The sequence below is a fragment of the Glycine max genome, chromosome 5 (genome assembly GCF_000004515.6).
Source record: "Glycine max cultivar Williams 82 chromosome 5, Glycine_max_v4.0, whole genome shotgun sequence".
NCBI classification, from domain to species: Eukaryota; Viridiplantae; Streptophyta; class Magnoliopsida; order Fabales; family Fabaceae; genus Glycine; species Glycine max.
The window spans coordinates 42,096,094-42,114,883 of NC_038241.2; the positions used below are offsets into that span (position 1 = coordinate 42,096,094).

At 36.0% G+C, this 18,790-nt stretch overlaps 2 protein-coding genes and 1 pseudogene across 2 annotated transcripts; 1 reads left to right on the forward strand and 2 right to left on the reverse strand.

The window, feature by feature from the left end:
- Nucleotides 1-751: 751 nt before the first annotated feature.
- On the forward strand, nt 752-3,932 carry LOC100819497 (ABC transporter G family member STR). The gene is made up of 4 exons (XM_003525135.5): nt 752-1,315; nt 1,428-1,607; nt 1,680-1,948; nt 2,313-3,932. Exons 1-4 carry the CDS (start codon nt 962-964, stop codon nt 3,907-3,909), a joined length of 2,400 nt encoding a protein of 799 aa, XP_003525183.1. The 5' UTR covers nt 752-961; the 3' UTR covers nt 3,910-3,932.
- Nucleotides 3,933-4,155: 223 nt separating this feature from the next.
- On the reverse strand, nt 4,156-11,687 carry LOC100800282 (TPR repeat-containing thioredoxin TDX-like; annotated as a pseudogene).
- A 1,980-nt stretch (nt 11,688-13,667) lies between these two features.
- Nucleotides 13,668-16,511, reverse strand: LOC100818955 (probable inactive receptor kinase At1g48480). The gene is made up of 2 exons (XM_003525134.4): nt 14,877-16,511; nt 13,668-14,537 (listed from the first exon to the last, which is right to left on the reverse strand). Exons 1-2 carry the CDS (start codon nt 16,231-16,233, stop codon nt 13,924-13,926), a joined length of 1,971 nt encoding a protein of 656 aa, XP_003525182.1. The 5' UTR covers nt 16,234-16,511; the 3' UTR covers nt 13,668-13,923.
- Between the last annotated feature and the right edge of the window lie 2,279 nt (nt 16,512-18,790).

Sequence of the window (18,790 nt, forward strand, 5' to 3'; positions counted from 1 at the left end):
CATTCCTTTCTTTTCTTTACCACAAATATCAAACAAAACATAAAAGTTATACAAATGATAATTTTGTATTGATTAATTTACCGACAATATATAGAATTCTTTTAGTGTATAATTAATAACAGCAACAAGATTACAAGATAAGACTTTGTGCAAATTATCCAAACCTTTCCGCCAGTAGGCCAATCGCAGTGGTTTAGTATTAGAAATTAAACTTCCATTTTTTTAATTGATCATATTTTTTTCAGTTTTTTCATTCAAACTATTTAAGATCCTAACATAAGTCGGGTTAGTCTGCATTTTAGGTAGACTCAAAATTAGTTTACTACTGTTTTCCAAGAATCACTCTTTACAATTACACAGGTAAGCATATACTCCCAACAAATCCAAATACTTGTTAGGCCAATGACTTAATTACGTGCTATTAGAGACACCTAAAATACTGCACATTTAAGAAAAACATTTGATTAACCTGTCCCAAGAATCTTATATGTGACTATTGATCATACTGACTTCTTTCGTATTAGGTCAATGCCGAATTAAATTTTGAGCCAAACTTGAAATACATTAATAACATATAGTACCTCGTAGCTGACAAACATATGTGCTAGCTGCCATGCCAGCTCTAAATGTTAACAATTAGTAATGTTTACGAGAAGTAAACAATTAATGGAAGTTAAAGCTGTCTCTAGTGCTGAGTGAAACAAAAGTATGTCATTCTATTCGGTACAACCAAAGCAAATTTATCGGCAAACCCAAACAGAAACAGAAATGGAATGGACCCCTCCAAAGTTTGCCGTCTGAAGCTTTAATGTGTTTCAGTTGTCTTCCCCGTTATTCTAAAACCATGCTTTCATTTTCACCGTCACCTTTTGTCCTTATTTCATAGCTGCCAACTCTTTTATTTATACCATTAACACCAGCAATCAAAGAAGGCCAAAAGTGATTGCTGAAGTTCACTGTAATGGCGAGGCCAGAAAGGACAGGTAGAAATAAAAGTTTAGAGACTCTAATAGACTCGGACAAACCAGGAATGGGAAGAAATGTGAACCAACTGAAGACTCAGAAGTCCATTCCAGGCTATGGCCTTGAATTCAGTAACCTCTCGTATAGTATCATAAAGAAGCAGAAAAACGATGGAGTTTGGATCAACAAAGAAACATATCTTCTTCATGATATCTCTGGCCAGGCAATAAAAGGTGAAATTATGGCAATCATGGGACCTAGTGGTGCTGGCAAGTCCACCTTTCTTGATGCATTGGCCGGGCGAATTGCAAAAGGGAGTCTAGAAGGATCAGTTAGAATTGATGGAAAACCAGTAAAATATTAACTCCTCTTGTTTCATGTTTTTTTGGTTCCTAATCAAATATATCTTTCACTTTTCTATTCTGTTTAATTAATTAATTTAATAAGGCTATACTATCATGCAGGTTACTACAAGCTACATGAAAATGGTGTCATCATATGTGATGCAAGATGACCAGCTCTTCCCTATGTTGACAGTCTTTGAAACATTTATGTTTGCGGCTGAAGTTAGGCTTCCTCCTTCCATTTCCAGGAGTGAAAAGAAGAAGAGGGTTTATGAGCTCCTTGACCAATTGGGCTTACAGGTACAATCCTATGTCTCTCTCACTTACCCCCACACGTAAAATGACAGATTAATGACCTCATGACCCGTTCAGAGTGCTACACATACCTATATTGGTGACGAAGGAAGGAGAGGAGTGTCAGGAGGGGAACGACGAAGGGTATCTATTGGCATAGACATCATTCATAAACCATCACTTCTGTTCCTTGACGAACCTACCTCAGGCCTTGATTCTACAAGTGCTTACAGTGTTGTAGAAAAGGTTAAAGACATAGCTCGAGGAGGAAGCATTGTCCTTATGACCATACACCAGCCTTCATTTAGAATTCAAATGCTCCTGGACCAGATCACTGTCCTTGCAAGGTGAAAATTTCAGAGCCTATATATATCTGTAGTTGATAAGCCTGATATATATAATATTTATCAGACTGTCTGAAGAGCCTGAAATGAGGAAACCGATAGTTACTGATAGGTAGACCAAAAAAGATATTGAACACATTTATGACATGATGAAAAAGTTAAAACTATATGTCACCATTCTGGGACTTTTGGCTTGCTTTTAAGATTGAGAGTCTTGATATCAAAATATTGACAACAGAGAGGAATTCTATCTATTACTTTACATGGACGAACTAGAATAATATTCATAACATGCACTTGGGTTTGTGTAGAGATTTTAAACTGAAAATAAATTTATCCTGACCAGATGTATTTAATGGTGTTATAGGGGAAGACTGATATACATGGGAAGGCCAGATGCAGTTCAGGCTCACATGTCAAGATTTGGTAGGCCTGTACCTGATGGAGAAAACAGTATTGAGTATCTTCTAGATGTTATAAGTGAATATGATCAAGCAACGGTTGGGCTTGATCCCCTTGTCCAATTCCAACGTGATGGCCTCAAACCTGACCCAGCAGCCATGACACCTGTTCCTAGAACTCCAAGAACACCTTACAAAAGGAACACTCCTGCATCTAAACACATGATTAGCCTACGCAGCCAAGGATTTACTGCTGGAACACAACAGCCTGATTCTGTGCCGTTTAGTTATCATGGTGAGGATGATGATGATGAGGATTTTGATAACTCCCTTGAAAGGAAAAGTGCTCCAACACCAAGGAATATGATTAGTGGTGTTCACCCACGTTTGGCTTCTCAGTTCTACAAAGATTTCTCAGCCAAGGATTTCTCTGTCTGGCTTTACCATGGTGTAGTAGGAACCCCGCATCGCCAACCATCATGGACTCCCGCAAGAACTCCAGGATGGACAACTGGGAAAACACCCATGTCAGGACCAAGAAGTGCAGTTTCAAACCAATATTCTGCGGCTCCTGCAGTGGTTGGCCAGTCTATGGACTACTCAGCAACTTCATATGAAGGATTTGAGATTGAGGAAGTGCTTGATGAGCTAAACTTCGGATCCAAGTATGCAAACCCATGGTTGCGTGAGGTTGCAGTGCTCTCATGGCGAACAGCACTCAATGTAATTCGCACCCCAGAACTCTTCCTCTCCCGTGAGATTGTCTTAACTGTTATGGCACTTATCCTGTCCAACATTTTTCGAAATCTGAGTCATCCTTTATTCAAAGACATCAATAGGCTCCTCAATTTCTACATCTTTGCAGTGTGCCTTGTTTTCTTTTCTTCCAATGATGCAGTCCCTTCTTTTATCATGGAGAGGTTCATCTTCATAAGGGAGACTTCACATAATGCTTACCGTGCTTCTTCATATGTCATTTCTTCCCTCATTGTTTACCTCCCATTTTTTGCTGTTCAAGGTTTCACATTTGCTGTCATAACCAAAAAGATGCTCCACTTGAGAAGCAGTCTCTTGTATTTCTGGCTAATACTTTATGCCTCGCTTATTACTACCAATGCATATGTGATGCTTGTTAGTGCACTTGTGCCTAGTTACATCACAGGGTATGCAGTGGTCATAGCCACAACAGCACTCTTCTTTTTGACCTGTGGTTTCTTCCTCAAGCGAACTCATATACCCATTTACTGGAGGTGGCTTCACTATATTTCTGCAATCAAATATCCATTTGAGGCATTGCTCACAAATGAATTCAATAACCTCAACTGCTACACAGGAAATTTAACAGACTTATCTCCGGGACCATTAGGAGACCTGAAGCTCAGCAAACACCATAACTCCAGTCTGCCCGCTAACTGCTTATTAGGGGAAGATATCTTGTCCTCGATGGATATTACAATGGACAACATATGGTATGACATCTTAATCCTGCTAGCTTGGGGTGTTCTTTGTAGATTCTTCTTCTATTTAGTTTTGAGATTTTACTCTAAGAATGAGAGGAAATGAATCATTTACCACCCCTTTTTCTATGGATAACCTATTAGTTTATAGATTTCCCGGTCTGCTAAAAAAAGCTGAAGGTCATAACAATCACGTTATTTCTTGTATCATTGCTAATGTGCGAATAGCAATGCTTATGTTAATGAAATTACCAGTTAATTGCTTTGGGGGGGGGGGGGGGGGGGGCAAGTGAACGTGCTATAACGGCCAAGATGGATATGAAGAGTTAAGTTAAAACCAACTACCATAATTTGAATCCTCTAGTCACATACATACAAGAATGAAGCTTTTGGGGTGTCTCCCCATTACAGTCATCACAAACCTAAAATCAGCTTGAAAATATGAAACTTATTACAAATCAGCATTAACATTTTCTACATGCAATCAGACAGACGAAACGTCAAGCCATAATACATTGAAACTCAATTAATCTTTGCCTTTTGTATGACACAATGGACATGTTAACACAAGAAACAAGAAAATGTTAATTGTATCAGTATCTTTATAAGGTATTCACTTAAAGAGAGCCAGCATGTTGTGCAATCTTGCTTTCAAGGGTACTTTTGTCTGCCCCCATCACACTGTCAACCTCTTTGCCATTCTTAACAAAGAAGAATGTCGGAACACTGCTAATATTCCAGCCTGCAGCAACGTCCCTGGCCTCATCTATGTCAACTTTCACAAAAACCACTTTTGGGTACTTTTCAGCCAAGCTTGTATAAATAAGGGAAATGAAGCGACAAGGGCCACACCATGTTGCAGTAAAATACAGGATCGCCAAGCGTGATGTCTTTATGCAGCACTTAACTTCTTTTCCGATTCACCACTAGAATGGATACCCATGACTTGCTCTTTTAATGCCACAAACGTAATAGGGCATTTAATTAATATCATTCGACAGAAAATAAAGAAATTGCAACATAGTTATTTTTTAGGAATAAAAAAGAAATATCACAATCAAATATGCTGACAAATGACCCTCAAGAATATAGTTTTCTATATATTGTTAGGACCATCTGTTTAATGCCAAAATATACATGTGTTTCCATCAAACTCCAAAGCCTGTAATGCAGGTGAGAAATTATGACAAAAATATGCATACTAAAGCTTTTATCAGTCACAGGAACAGTATGATGCAGGAATTGAACCAGACAAAGAAATGTGTACTGTTTCTATTCTTCACATTAACCAAAGATAAGTCAACTAACAAGATTTTGTGAATTTTATTACCATCAGGAAGATAGAAATACAAAGACTTACCATCTTTTAAAGCAGATAATGCTTCTTGAACCTGAAAAAAGAAGAAGTAAAAAAGCAAAAAAATCAGCTATAACTAGATCTTCTCATACTGAGAGCCAACAACTTCCCATCACAACATATAGCATTCTAATCAAGATGGAAGGAGATCGGTTTTTTTTTTTTTTGAAAAGCGAGATGGAAGGAGAACGTAATTGGACACTACAGTAGAAGTATAAATTCATAGGAAATGAGGGATTCTCATATGTTATATCTCAATGTTATCACAAACAGTAGCCTACAGAAACTAAATCCATTTTAGCCTTGGATGATGATCACAATTTAGAAAAACAATATTTTCAATCATAAGTAAAAATAAAAAAACAGTTGCATACAAGATAGCCAAAATCAAGATTTTGCTTGGGATCGGGAAGAGGAGCTAAGATTGCAAAACATAGGGCTTAAAAAGTCCCTATAACACATGCCTAAAAAAAAGCAGCTAAAAATTGCATCTCAGTCTTGAGACTTGATCCATCCCATTAATTCTCAAAATCCTTATGCTTATCATTCTACGTTACTCGGATTACAATCAAGCTATTTTTTTAGCTTTCTTGTGTCTAATAGTCTATTTTAAGATCATATCGGAAACCTGGGATATGCCCATAGGGGAACCTAGATTATTGTACCTATCATCATATCTTAAGAAACCCTATCTGCCGTCTCAGCAAGCTATGGGATATAGCAAGTCATTCTGCATTAGTTCGGGCTTTCTGCTGATAACCACGACTAACACGATTTAACCAAGTTAGATGGCCTCATTTTCTAATGTTTTGTTTGGGAAATCTCACTTACTACACAATCTATATGATATGTGTGATGCTGACACCTTAGATAGAGAAAGTTACTACAACTAGAATCAGAAGAAAAGGTTATGAAGTTAACTCAACTGACAAGGAGAGGAAAGACCGTAGGCATTCAAGCTTGGGCTTTAGCCTGCCTACCAATTTTGATCTCTTGCAAGAACAAAGGGAAACACTAAGAAACTACTTCATCATGCCATCGGAAGAAATTCTTCACTCGATGCTGAAAAGGCTATCTCTACACTAGCACAACACTAACTTGACTTACGAGAAAGTATCATCCTCAATTCCTCATAAAACAAGCATCCTGAATGATTGAGCTCAAGCAAAGCACCCTAAGAGCAAGAAGTTTGACCAATTTTGACAAAGCCTCTTGGTCTACTACTTCTGAAAAGTCTTCTTACTACTCTAGTTAAAAAGTATAGTTTAAATATGGACTTCTATCCTGTTTGTTCTCATCTGCTTACAAACCAGGTAAGAAGTAGAAATCTATTGTTAAGATGAATGCATGAATCAAATCTCAGCTCCCGTTGACCAGCTCTACAACTCCGCAAGGCACTACAGCAGAGTTATAGTCCTATTGAGTTAAAGTCCTTTTACTACTATATCTAACAAATAATAGTTTATTATAGTTCATAGTACGTAGTAAGTAGTAACTGCACCACCCCTTTATTCCATAGGTGACTTTCTATCCGATTCCATTATACCAATAGTGATGTAAAAATAAAACCTACATTATCGTGAGAACTACAAACCAATGCATGTTGCAGTTTACAAGTGCAAACTAGACCATTTTATTCATATGTTGTTGGGTGGATGATAATTACATGTAATATTAGATGGATTTATAGAATTAATAACAAATTAAAAACTGGTTTTTGCCCTTTAGCTATAGTTGGAAGCAAAAGATAACCTTTTAAATAACATTTATCTAATTGACAAATTGTCCATATTATGATTTATGAGAATTCCAAGTACATTAACCTGGAATTTCTTACATAAAGAACATGTGGAAAAGAAAATCATAACTACACTAACTTTTCTTAGCACTTGCAAGTCTGTCAGAAACAATTAAAAGATAACATACCTGATCTGGCAAAAGAGTAATGGTTTCTTTGTATCTCAAGTTTACTGACAAGCTAATTCTGTCAAAACACATTGAATTGCATGCATCCAATTTCTAGAGTGAGCTCAATTCTCATTGCAAGAAAATTATCTTAGACATAGGTATTATAGCTAAAATTTTGACTTATTTCATCACATAACAATCATAAATTGTCCCTATTAAACTCTATTTGTTATTATAACTCTTTGAATGGTTTAACACAAATTATCATTGTCATTGATGGAGTTAAATCAAAATTTTAGATATAATGCCTCTATCAAAGATATTTTTCTTGCAATGAGAATTGAGCTTGATCCAAAAATTGGATGCATGCAATTCAATGTGTTTTGACAAAGGTAACTTGTCAATAAACTTAAGATACAAATGAATTAATACTCTTTCACCATAACAAATACGTTGTCTAGTTTCCTTTAATTGTATCCAACATATTTGCCAGTGTTAAGAAAAGTCAGTGTAATTAATTGCAATAGAAAATAAAAGTGAACATTAATTACAAATTTACTATGACTTTTCTTAAGACTTGTAAATATGTCAGACACAACTAAAGGGCAACTGACAACATACCTGGTCGGGCAAAAGAGTCAAGTATACTGACAAGCTACTCTGTCAAAACCCACATTGAATTGTGCACATCTAATTTTTGGATCAAACTCAATTCATATTGTGAGAAAAATATCTTGGCTAGAGGTATCATAGCTAAAATTTTGATTTAACTCCATGAAATAACAAGGATAAATTGTGTTAAGCCATTCAAAGAGTTATAAAGAAAATTTACCATTGTTGTTTGATGGAGTTAAATCGAAATTTTTGCTATGATACCTCTGTTCAAGATATTTTTCTTGCAATGAGAATTGAACTCGATCCAGAAATTGGATGCATGCAATTTGATATTTTTTTTGGTAGAAGTTGCTTCTTAGTTAACTTAAGATACAAATGAACCATTACTAACTTGTCAAATCAGGTATGTTCTCTACTTGTTCTTTAATTATATCCAATATATTTGCAAGTGTTAAGAAAAGTCAGTGTATTTATTGTTTATTTTGCGGGTTCTTTTATGTGAGAAATTCCAAGTTACTATCTTTGGATTTTTCATAGATCATAATAAGGATAAGTTGGAAATTGTTTTACAAAATGTTATTTAAAAACAGAAACTAAACCATTTTGTACATATGTTGTTGGGTGGATGATACTTACATGTAAGTAACATTAGATGGATTTACAGAATTAATAACTAACCAATTAAGTGTTGGTTTTTACCCTTTATCTATAGCTGAAAGTAGAAGATAATCAATCGTATGATCATCTTTCAGGACAGTTATCAATTTATTCATACTATGATCTATGAGAATTTCAAGGATAGTGACTTGAAATTTCTTACATAAAAGAGCCTAGAAAAATAAATAATTATACTAACCTTCCTTAACATCTGCAAATATGTCGGATAAAAGGATAGCTAGACAGTGTATCTAATATGGAAAAAGAAAAATATTAAGGCAAGCGCAGAAGATAAAAGAATAAATGGAGAACCAGCAACAAAGAATAACAAGATGAAGACTAAAGGAGGAGGTGAATTGCACACAGCAGTCATCTCAAATAAAAAGAGTGGCTGAAAATGGGTAAGATTTGGGCTGCTTTAGGTTTTCAACCTGTGCGCAAACAGGTCACAGATTATAAGCTGAGGATTTTTTTTTCTAGGATCAGTGGGATTGTGCCTCATTCGATCCCACCAATTCCACAATCTTACACAACGATTTCACACAATCTCACCAAAGTTCACTTCTGCATGGAGGTACTCAGGATCGTAAAGTGGTACAATCTTATGTGAAAGATCACGATTTTGACTACCATGATTACATAAGCTGTATCAGAATATATTCTTTCTCCTATGAACATTTCACAAAATTTTGCCCCCAAGTCCAACCCATGGCAATGTCACAAAAAGCATCATTAATCCTACTCAAAAGAAGTCTTGGCTCTATATTATTGCCTACTATTTACTGTAGCTTTAAGGATACATAGGAAAAGATGGAATCATAGGTAATTTTAGGACTATTCAAAGTATTGGAGTTGTATCTCAAACATATCAGTTAAAATTTTAAAAGAAATGGAGAATACTCCTTGGATACACATCAAGGACCATGCTACATGTATCATATCAAATACAGCCAAGTATGATCTTGATATTTTGCCATTTTTGGAATACCAGGCTTCATAGCAGCTTGCAAAGCCTTTCTATCAAAAAGATTGTTCAATCACAGAAACTATATACTTACCTGGGCTTCAGTTTCTTGCTCTCCTTCTTGATAGGAGTTTCGGTCTTAATAGGAGACCTTTTCTGTTCCTTTCGTTTTCTTAAGCGTTCACATTTTCTCCTATGCTCCTCAATTTTGTTGGCATTAGGTTCAACCTGTCCAGCCAAAAGATACAATTACAAAAAGAACAAGGATTCCTTCTGTAGGTTCCATCTGTCGAAAGTAGGTAAATTACCTTTTTAAGTGCTATACTAATCTCTTCATCGAAATCTAACTTTGAAGCCACGTGAAGGTCACTTGCTGCTTCTTCCCTTAGTCCCAACATAGCCCTCGACATTCCTCGTATTTTGTATCCTTTGGCTGAGTCTGGATTAATCTGGAACAATTTACGATACCTTTGAGTACACAAACTCATGGCACAGAAATTTCTTTATACCAAGTTTTCTATGCAACAAGTAAGGAATAAATAAACCTTCAAGGCAGTGTCAGCATCACGTATAGCAGCATTTGGTTTCTTCAATTTCATAAAGATGCTAGCTGAAAACAAGAAATTTAGATTTCCAAATGATACAGAAGGTAAAACAAACAATAAAGCAGGGGGGAAACAATACTGAAAGGAATTTATCAAAAGATGTTCCATTCTGGGGAGAGAATGAGAGTACCTCTGTTCTTCCGTTACTTCAGCAGAAGGATTTCCCATCTGCAAATACATTTTAATTACAGAGTTGTTGAGACAAGGACATTAACCATAGTGACATACATGATACATGCATAGCTTACCTTTTGAGGAGGGTCATTATCGGGCTCAACAACATCAGCATTATCCAACTCTATATCAGATTCTATAATGTCATCTTGTGCGGATAAAGGAGGATCTGAATTATTGTCATCAAAATCGGTACCTGGTTCCAGCATATGGTGCGAGTAATAATAACCGGAAATACATAAATTCATTAGTTGTGATCAACGCAGAATGATAAAATAATGAATGGGGGAGGAATGCAAGCACCGAGGCTACAGAAGCAGAGACAGAGAGTGAGTGAGAAATAGGAGTAAGGAGAAAGAGATGAAAAATGAGAAGAAAAGTCTTGAAGAAGGAAAGAGATGGATTGGACTTGCATGTCCCTATGAACTGCTTCAGCTCTCTCAGTTTTCCCTCGTCCAATTCAAACTGCCCACTGCGCCTACAACTTCTCTCTATATTTCATCCTTAAAATATCACTTTTTCTCATATTTTATCTATTAAAACACTTCAATTTAATCCTTTATAATTAGCCTCAATTTCTGAGCATCTTTCGTGTTCATAATACATCAATTTGATCCCTCCACCATAAAATACTTATATCTTTCAATTTGGTCTCTTACTTTTTTTTATAAAAAAAAAAAACATCTAACTAGATTTAAATGATATTGCTATAACAAAATGCAAAATTGATAAATGCATCTACGGGAATATGCGATCCAATTTGGTTGATTTTAGTATATTTTTCAACTCAACCTAATTAAACTTAATTGGGTTAAAATTTATCTTTTTAGTTTGTAATTCAACCCAACACAATTTTAATTGAATTTACGTTTTATATTTTTATCTTTTTCATATTTATGCATCTCAAAAATAATTTACAAAAAATTTGAAAATGATAATAATTTAATAACTTTAAAAATATAAAATAACTCGTGCTTGTGATTTTTAGATATCAACAATTTTAAATATAAAATATTTTTTTAAAAAAAATCGTTTTAACTTTTGTTGTCTTCAAAAATAGAGAAGGCGTTAATTTTTTTCTAACTTTATTTATTGCTGCCAGTTAGTGCCTCCACTAAGTACATTGATAAAAATTAATGAATCTTTTAATTAGTCTCTTAATCTTTATGGTTTTACTAAATTTTCAATTGAGTACTTATAATTTAATTTTTTTTAAACAAAGTCCTTATAATTTTAAAATACAGATTGATATTTATTATCGTTAAACGTCAGTTCTCCCCTATGTCTCTGCACAGTTTGTTCCCCCCTTAAATCATTTATCTTCAAACCCTCTAAAATTTGGTTTTCCTATAAAATCGTTTATCGCCAAGTCTTTTTCCACGTTGAGCCAATAAACTAGCATATACTTGGCAGTAGAGAAGCTTCTATAATTTGATATCGTAGACTAGAATAACTAATGATCCAATGCAGGTTAAATCGAGAGCACGATTTTCTCTACATTCTTGCACTTAACGATGGCGTACCATAGTCCAAAACTTCAGCAGAAGAAATACATAAATACCTAATTTTCCTTTACCTCCAGTATTTCCATTCCCTGCTGTCATCAACGATCAATATTCCAATGAGCTCTGTATACATTTTCTTATAATATTGACTTGGGAAACAAAGTTCTTACTACGCGACAAGAGTGAATGCGGTGGTATAATATATAAGACCCACACTAACAGACTCTTGGTTTGAACAAACAAACATCAATTTGAAGAAGTTAGTCTTAGACAGATATTTAACAGTGTTTTTAAGGATTTGTTTACGAAATTTTTAAACTATATAGATTTTGTAAACTTTTTAAAATACAAGGACTTAATAATAAATTCTTGTCAGATTTTATTTATCACTCGAACAAATTTCAAATTGGTTAGAGTCTCTCTTTTTTTTTTTGAATTCGGGTAAGAAAAAATAAAAGGACTTAATAACAAAATTTCATGAAATTATATAATTTGTTAATTAATTTAACCGTTTCTTTTGTAGAAACATTAGTGGAATAAGATGGTGATATTATCAAGCAAACTTACACTTTCGTATTTAATGATATTTTTAATATTTATGTAAATTTTTAAATAACAATTATTTTAATTCAGAGAGTATCAAATTCTTATTTATATATATATATAGAAGTATTTATTTTAGAATAAATACTCATTTAGTTAGTTGCTATAAATAAGAAATGACACATTTAAAATGAGTATGTAATAAAGGACACATTAATCTTAACTCATTAGATGATCCAGCGGTGGTACAGTGTCATCTTAACAAATTGAGCAATTTATGGAAAATGATAGGGAAGAAATAATATGTAATAGTGACACCGAGATTAGAATATATGACCTTATATATGCTATTTAACCTCTTTTTTAATCACTAGACGGATCCTAATACATAGGAAAATGCTTACAAAAATAAAAATAAAAAAAACTATTTAAACGAGTATTCAATTTTATTTTATTTTTTTAACAAAAATCTGCTTCGTGCTAACTGCTAAATGCAATCAAGTGGTGACATACTAAAACTACAAGGGTCATCAACTTTGAAAGGAGACGGGACAGCAATAGCCAAGGGACAAACGCATCCCCATATACTAATAACATGGTGGGATGCCAATCTTTGTGTCTCTCACATCACTTTCTGGTTATTTTGTTTCCAACCTTTTTAAAGTGTAGCCTCCATATATTAACAAAAAAGACCAGGTGGCCCTAGAGCCAACAAAATATGGCCATCGACCATAACTAGTATGTTTGTATATGTACACAGTAGAGTTACAATTATAATCACCTAAGCAAAAATGCATCGCATACGTTTGAACTTTCATCAGTTATATTATACTCACCAGAATCCCATTCTTTTAAGTTCCGGCCACTGTCACTGCCAACCATGGATTGATGTTTAAATTTCAAAATCTACATTAAGAAAGGATAAGAAATCATTCAAACAACTCATGCTTAGTCACTCCATGACAAAATTGGCTTGTGGGACCAATATAGCTGACCTTTGAGGGGGTATACTCCAATATCCTAGTTTCCAGAGTTTGTCTTAAAATTTAATTGCTAGATTGAACCTTTATTAGAATCATGTCAAATTAATTGTTTGACTAATTTAACACACAGCTATGCTATGAACAGTAAATATCGTAACGATCACAATTTTGCACACATGCCGTACCCTTTTCTAACATTTGATTTCATAAAAATCACTTTTGACAATTTATCCATACTGTGCCTATCAATTTTTAATTTATCCAATCTGTAATGGTGCTTTGTTTCCTTCGTGACATGGGCATCCTATAAATAAATCTTAAACCAACTGGCAAGAGGAGGATGAATTAATCAAAGTTGGTTTGGGGCATAAATCGCCCATCCTCACGAAGGTGGCGATCACGTTCACAACAAACTTTTTTGGCAATAATAAAAGACGCCACCGACGAGACATCGCAACCAACGACAGCTACTATAACATCTCAATTACAAGTTTTCAACAGACATAATACGGTTTCAACAAAAGTAAAAGGCATGTTAAAGCAGAAGTAATAATTACAATCAACCAGAATCCAACAACAATAACTAATGGAACAATGTATTGATTGGGAAGAAAAAGGGGGGAGATGGCACAATGGAGATTTGAGGAGGAAAAAAAAAGGAAGAAAATTCAAAAGTTTGGTGCCAAAGAAAGAAATTTGAGGACGGCCCAAGCCAACAGAATGCAAGCAACATACGCACAGGATTTAGCAAGTAAAATATGGGCTCCGACTCTGACAAAGCAAAGTCGAGGGAGAAGATACATGTTCTTCTATAATAGTATATCATTGTCATGTTGGATTTGGTCCTGGTCCTCTTTCAAGCTAGACCTTCGCAACTCTTGTATGCTCCTTACCACTTCAGACATTGAAGGGCGCTTGTCAGGGTATTGTGCTGCACAATCAACTGCAAGTTGCAACAACTGAACCATCTCCTCTTCTACATTTTGATACCTAAGGAGCTCAAGATCAAAGACCTCAGAAGTCCACTCTTCTCTAACCACGGATTGAACCCATCTGGGGAGGTCCACTCCTTCCTCATTCAGGAGAGCATGGGTAGGTGCCTTCCCAGTCAGAAGTTCCAAGAGCAACACACCAAAGCTGTACACATCTGCCATCTGAGACACCTTGCGAGGATCAGTCACCTCCGGCGCACGGTAGCCGGCCACACGGTTAGGGGTAGAGGAGGGGCCAACAAGGTGTGCAAGGCCAAAGTCAGACACTCTGGCATCATATGATTTGGTTAAGAGGATGTTTGATGACTTGATATTTCCATGAGAAACATTAGGCCCTCGTGAATGTAGGTACTCAATGCCACGGGCAGCTCCAAGTGCAATGCCTGATCTCACTTCCCAATTCAGTGGTGTCCTACCAGCTCCTTTGTTTCCTGTAAACATCGCAAGCATCCATCATCACCACTGTTGGAAATCAACAGTGCCAAATTCAATTATCCCTAGTCTAGTTATAGCATGAGATGGAGAGCCATATTTGCGATCCAATCGGGACCTAAAAAGACGTGTGTGTGTGTATATATATATAATAGGAAACAAGTGAAATGCATCTAATTCCTATCAAATGCAGACTGAATAATGAACAATCAATAAATAACTAACATAGCCATGATGGATTCTTTCCCCGAAAAAGAAACACAAATGCGGTGAGTAAAGATAGTCCAAGAACTGAAATTGAGTGAAAAGCAAGCACAAAAAAGAGAAAGAAGACGGACCATGTAAAAGGGCAGACAAGCTTCCCATGGGCATATAATCATAGACAAGGAGCTTCTCATCCCTGCTGAAATAGTAAGCCCTGAGAGGCACCAAACTCTCGTGATCCATCGCTCCCACCGCCTCAATCTTCTCCTTAAATTCCTTCTCGGAAATTGTCACATCCTTCAACCTCTTCACGGCCACCACCGGCCCCGCCTCCAACACCGCCTTGTACGCCGTCCCGAAAGTCCCTTTCCCCAAAACCTCCGCCGAAGCCCTGAGCAAATCTTCCAAATCAAACGCCCTCGCCGCATTCCCAAAAAACACCAACTTCTTCGCGTTCCCTTCCGCCTTGCTACCACCATTCCCAGCCGCAACCGCCGCCACAGAAGCGATTGCAGGGTTGACATTGGCATGACCACCGTTCTCGACATCGGAGACACCCTTGTCGGCAAGAACCTCAGACTCCGTCTCAGGATGTTTGACAGTGGCAATGTCGACCGCGCTGGTATTCTTGGCACTCTTGTTCCTGCACAGGAAAATCAAGAGGAACACAAGCAAGAGAAGAAACACCACCGATCCGACAACAATCCCCGCTATGGCGCCCCCGGACAGCTTGTTCTTCTTGTTGTCGTTGTTGTTGCCCTTGGCGTTGTTGTCGACCGAGAGGGGATCGGCGACATCTCCGGGACAGAGAGAGAGTGGTCGGCCACAGAGGGAGTTACCTAGAAAAGAGTCCTGAGGGAATGTCTGAAGCTTAAGAGGGACAGAGCCGTTGAGGAGGTTGTCGGAGACGTTGAACTGGTCGAGGGTGAGTTTGTTCAAGTCGGGGATTGGGCCGGAGAGCTGGTTGTTTTCGAGAAACAAAGTTTTCAAACGGGTAAGGTTGTTGAAGGCGGACGGAAAGGGGCCGGAGAAGTTGTTGAAGCCCATGTTCAAGCGAACGAGGTCCGGCAAATGAAACAAAAAGGGTGGAATTTGGCCGGTGAGCAAGTTGCGCTGAATGTAGAGGTTGCGGAGGTTGACGCAGGAGGCCAGATCTGAAGGGAGGGAACCTCTGAGGGCGTTGAAACGGAGACTGAGGGTGCGGAGCTGGGTCAGATTCCCGAATATTCCGACGGGGATTTCGCCGGAGAGAGCGACGCCGGGGAGGTGGAGCTCGACGACGTGGCCGTGCTCGCATTGGACCCCGGCCCAGTTGCAGGGGCTGTCCCTGGTGGCGTTCCAGAAGAGGGTACGGCCTCCCACGGAGGAACGGAGGGAGAGTAATGCAGCTCGCTCGGAGGCCAGATCTGCTTGTGGTGCTGCGAGCACCGCCGCCAGCGCGAGTGTGGCCACAGTGGCCACAACCACCAGAGTGTGCTTGTGAGGCAGCATTGTGAGGAGAGAAGAGTCACACACACAACCACTAAGCAACCTTCATACAAAACACAATTAATTAATTAATTAATTAATAAGGTCAGTTGGAGCTCCAGCCTGTCTGCTCATCAACCCTAGATGCCCGTATCTATACCCGATACACTTAAGTCACCAGTCAACATTTTTTTCCCCCTAGCTATTCTCTTTACCTTTGCTTAATGGTTGCTTTGAGGTTATTACCCATTTGCTTGATTTTATTGTTTAAATGTGATTGGAAAATGTATTTGAACTATGAATCAAATAAGAGGGCCTAGTGTGTATTATTGTTAGGAATAGGGCAAAGCTCATCATTAGTCACCTTTGATTTCTTTTCTTAAAGCAAGTAATTTGACTAAGTTATACACGAGATTGATAGTTTAATAATGAGACTTAAGCTTTTCTTATAAGAAATTAAGGAATGGAAAACATTGATTAATAGTTTGTATATCCATGAGAAAGTGATTTAGTGAAATTGAACACTAACATTCATTATCATTGTTTCTCCTAACCCCATCCTACAATCTAGATCTTTAAGAATAAAGAAAACTCTTTTAATCGTTTTATTTTTAAGTTTTCATTTTTTATTTTGGTTCTTAATCATTGTTATTTTAAGCCTATTTTAAAGAGTGAATAGGCATTTTGATTTCTAACTTTTGACCCCTTTTACAAATTAGTCCCTATCTTTGCATAAGTTTTACAAAATAGTCTTTACCGTTAAATTTGAAAGTAACGCCGTTAGTGAGGTGCATTGTTGACAATTTTAACTTGCTTCTTCTTCCTCAAATTAAGGTTTCTAAATAAACAGAACCCAAATGAAGCCAACAGAGCTGCAAAACAAATAAAACTTGTGATAATAAAGGTGCGAATGACAATCTTAAGACTACTAAAGGGACAACTGATGGTCTACCAGCTGTGAAACAGTGCTGCAAAACAAATGTGCTTGCATGTAATTTTAGCAACCGCAACATGACCTCAATTGTGGCTGTGTTTGATGTGGCGAAATTGCAACCTGAATGCAATTTAAAACCTTGATGCAATGTTGCAGCTGCAATTGCGGTTTTGAAACTCTAGTACTATTGAGGTTTAAATTGTAGTAGTGGTTTTGTGTTACAGTTACTGTGATTGGCTACTATGGCCAATGCAGTCCTCATATGTAACAATTTAAACCCTTGGATGCATAATTGAATGAGTGTTTTATTTTGATTCATTGAAACTTAATTTTTTTCATGTGAGAAGGAGACTTGCTTTCTCCAAAGCTAATTAAAGGGGTCAATTCAATCTTATAGTGTATTGTTTCTCAATTGCAAAATGAAACGGAGTTCATTGGCTGCAAAGTGTAAAAGTAGCATAGAAAAGTTAAAGACATTAATGAAGAAGAAAGAAACTGGTACGTAAATTGATTTTAGCTTGTGAAACAAAAATCTTTTTCACTTGTCGCATGAGTTTGCTTACATGAACAAAAACTTGTTACATAGACATATGATTAACAATGGAAATTGAATTTTAATGGTAGAGACTTATTTGCATAACTGATTTAAAGATAGAGACTATTTTTTACATTTAAAAAAGATAGGGACTAATTTATAAAATAGATCAAAAGTCAGGGACCAAAATGCTTATTCACTTCTACTTTAAATTTTTCTTAGTAATTAAAAAGTGTGCAAATTGTCAATCATTGAACAAGATCATTGAGAAAATAATACTTGGAATGTCCATTTTATACTACTTGTATGATTTAGTTTACTTGTCAAAGATGTAACATTACACTACTACTTCAATTTTAGTTTGCCAAAAGAATTACAACAGATAAAAATCACCAAAAATTTTAACAGAAAATTTTCAATTGTAAATTCTGTTTGTCATGTCAACACTTAACATTGATATTAACGACAAAAATTAAAATAAAACAAAACAATTTATGAAGAACCAAAAATAGTGAAAAAATTATGATAAAAAACCCAAAAGTAGAAATGAAGATAAAATGAGAAACAAAAATACATTTTAATCTATTTTTAATCTATTCTATGAAAAAGAAATATGTTTAATCTTAAAAATAAAGATTTAATTCTTATACATATAATTCTTTATCTTCTCTTGAAATAAGAATAGCAGTTATAAAGAAGTTTACATTCTTAAATTCAAGTTACTAGTATCTCTTTTGACTTACTTTTAAAGTGTAATATCACATGTATTATAGTTTTTTTATTTATCGTGAGATATTTTTTGTCATGACGAAAAATTTAATCTTCTTTTATTATAAATTATACTTATTTGTAGTTTCCATAACTTATCATATTAATATTTAATTTAATTTTTATATACATATATGTTTTTTGAAATACATATTAATGTACCCGTATTCTGAAATTTTTTAAAATTCTGTATTATGTACTCGTACCTTGGTATCGGTACCCATATCCATGCAACATAGCCAAAATTGAACTTTTAATTTTACCAGTCGCAATCGATTAATCAATAAATTATTTCCATGCCGACGCTTAACTCTTAATTTCTGATCAATTTTGTGATTATTGTT

Coding starts and splice junctions, on each gene's coding strand:
- LOC100819497 (XM_003525135.5), top strand. CDS start 962: ATGGCGAGGCCAGAAAGGACAGGTAGAAATAAAAGTTTAGAGACTCTA. Junction 1,316..1,427: donor TTAGAATTGATGGAAAACCA/GTAAAATATTAA, acceptor ACTATCATGCAG/GTTACTACAAGCTACATGAA. Junction 1,949..2,312: donor CAGATCACTGTCCTTGCAAG/GTGAAAATTTCA, acceptor ATGGTGTTATAG/GGGAAGACTGATATACATGG.
- LOC100818955 (XM_003525134.4), bottom strand. CDS start 16,233: ATGCTGCCTCACAAGCACACTCTGGTGGTTGTGGCCACTGTGGCCACA. Junction 14,538..14,876: donor CTTGTCTGCCCTTTTACATG/GTCCGTCTTCTT, acceptor CGATGTTTACAG/GAAACAAAGGAGCTGGTAGG.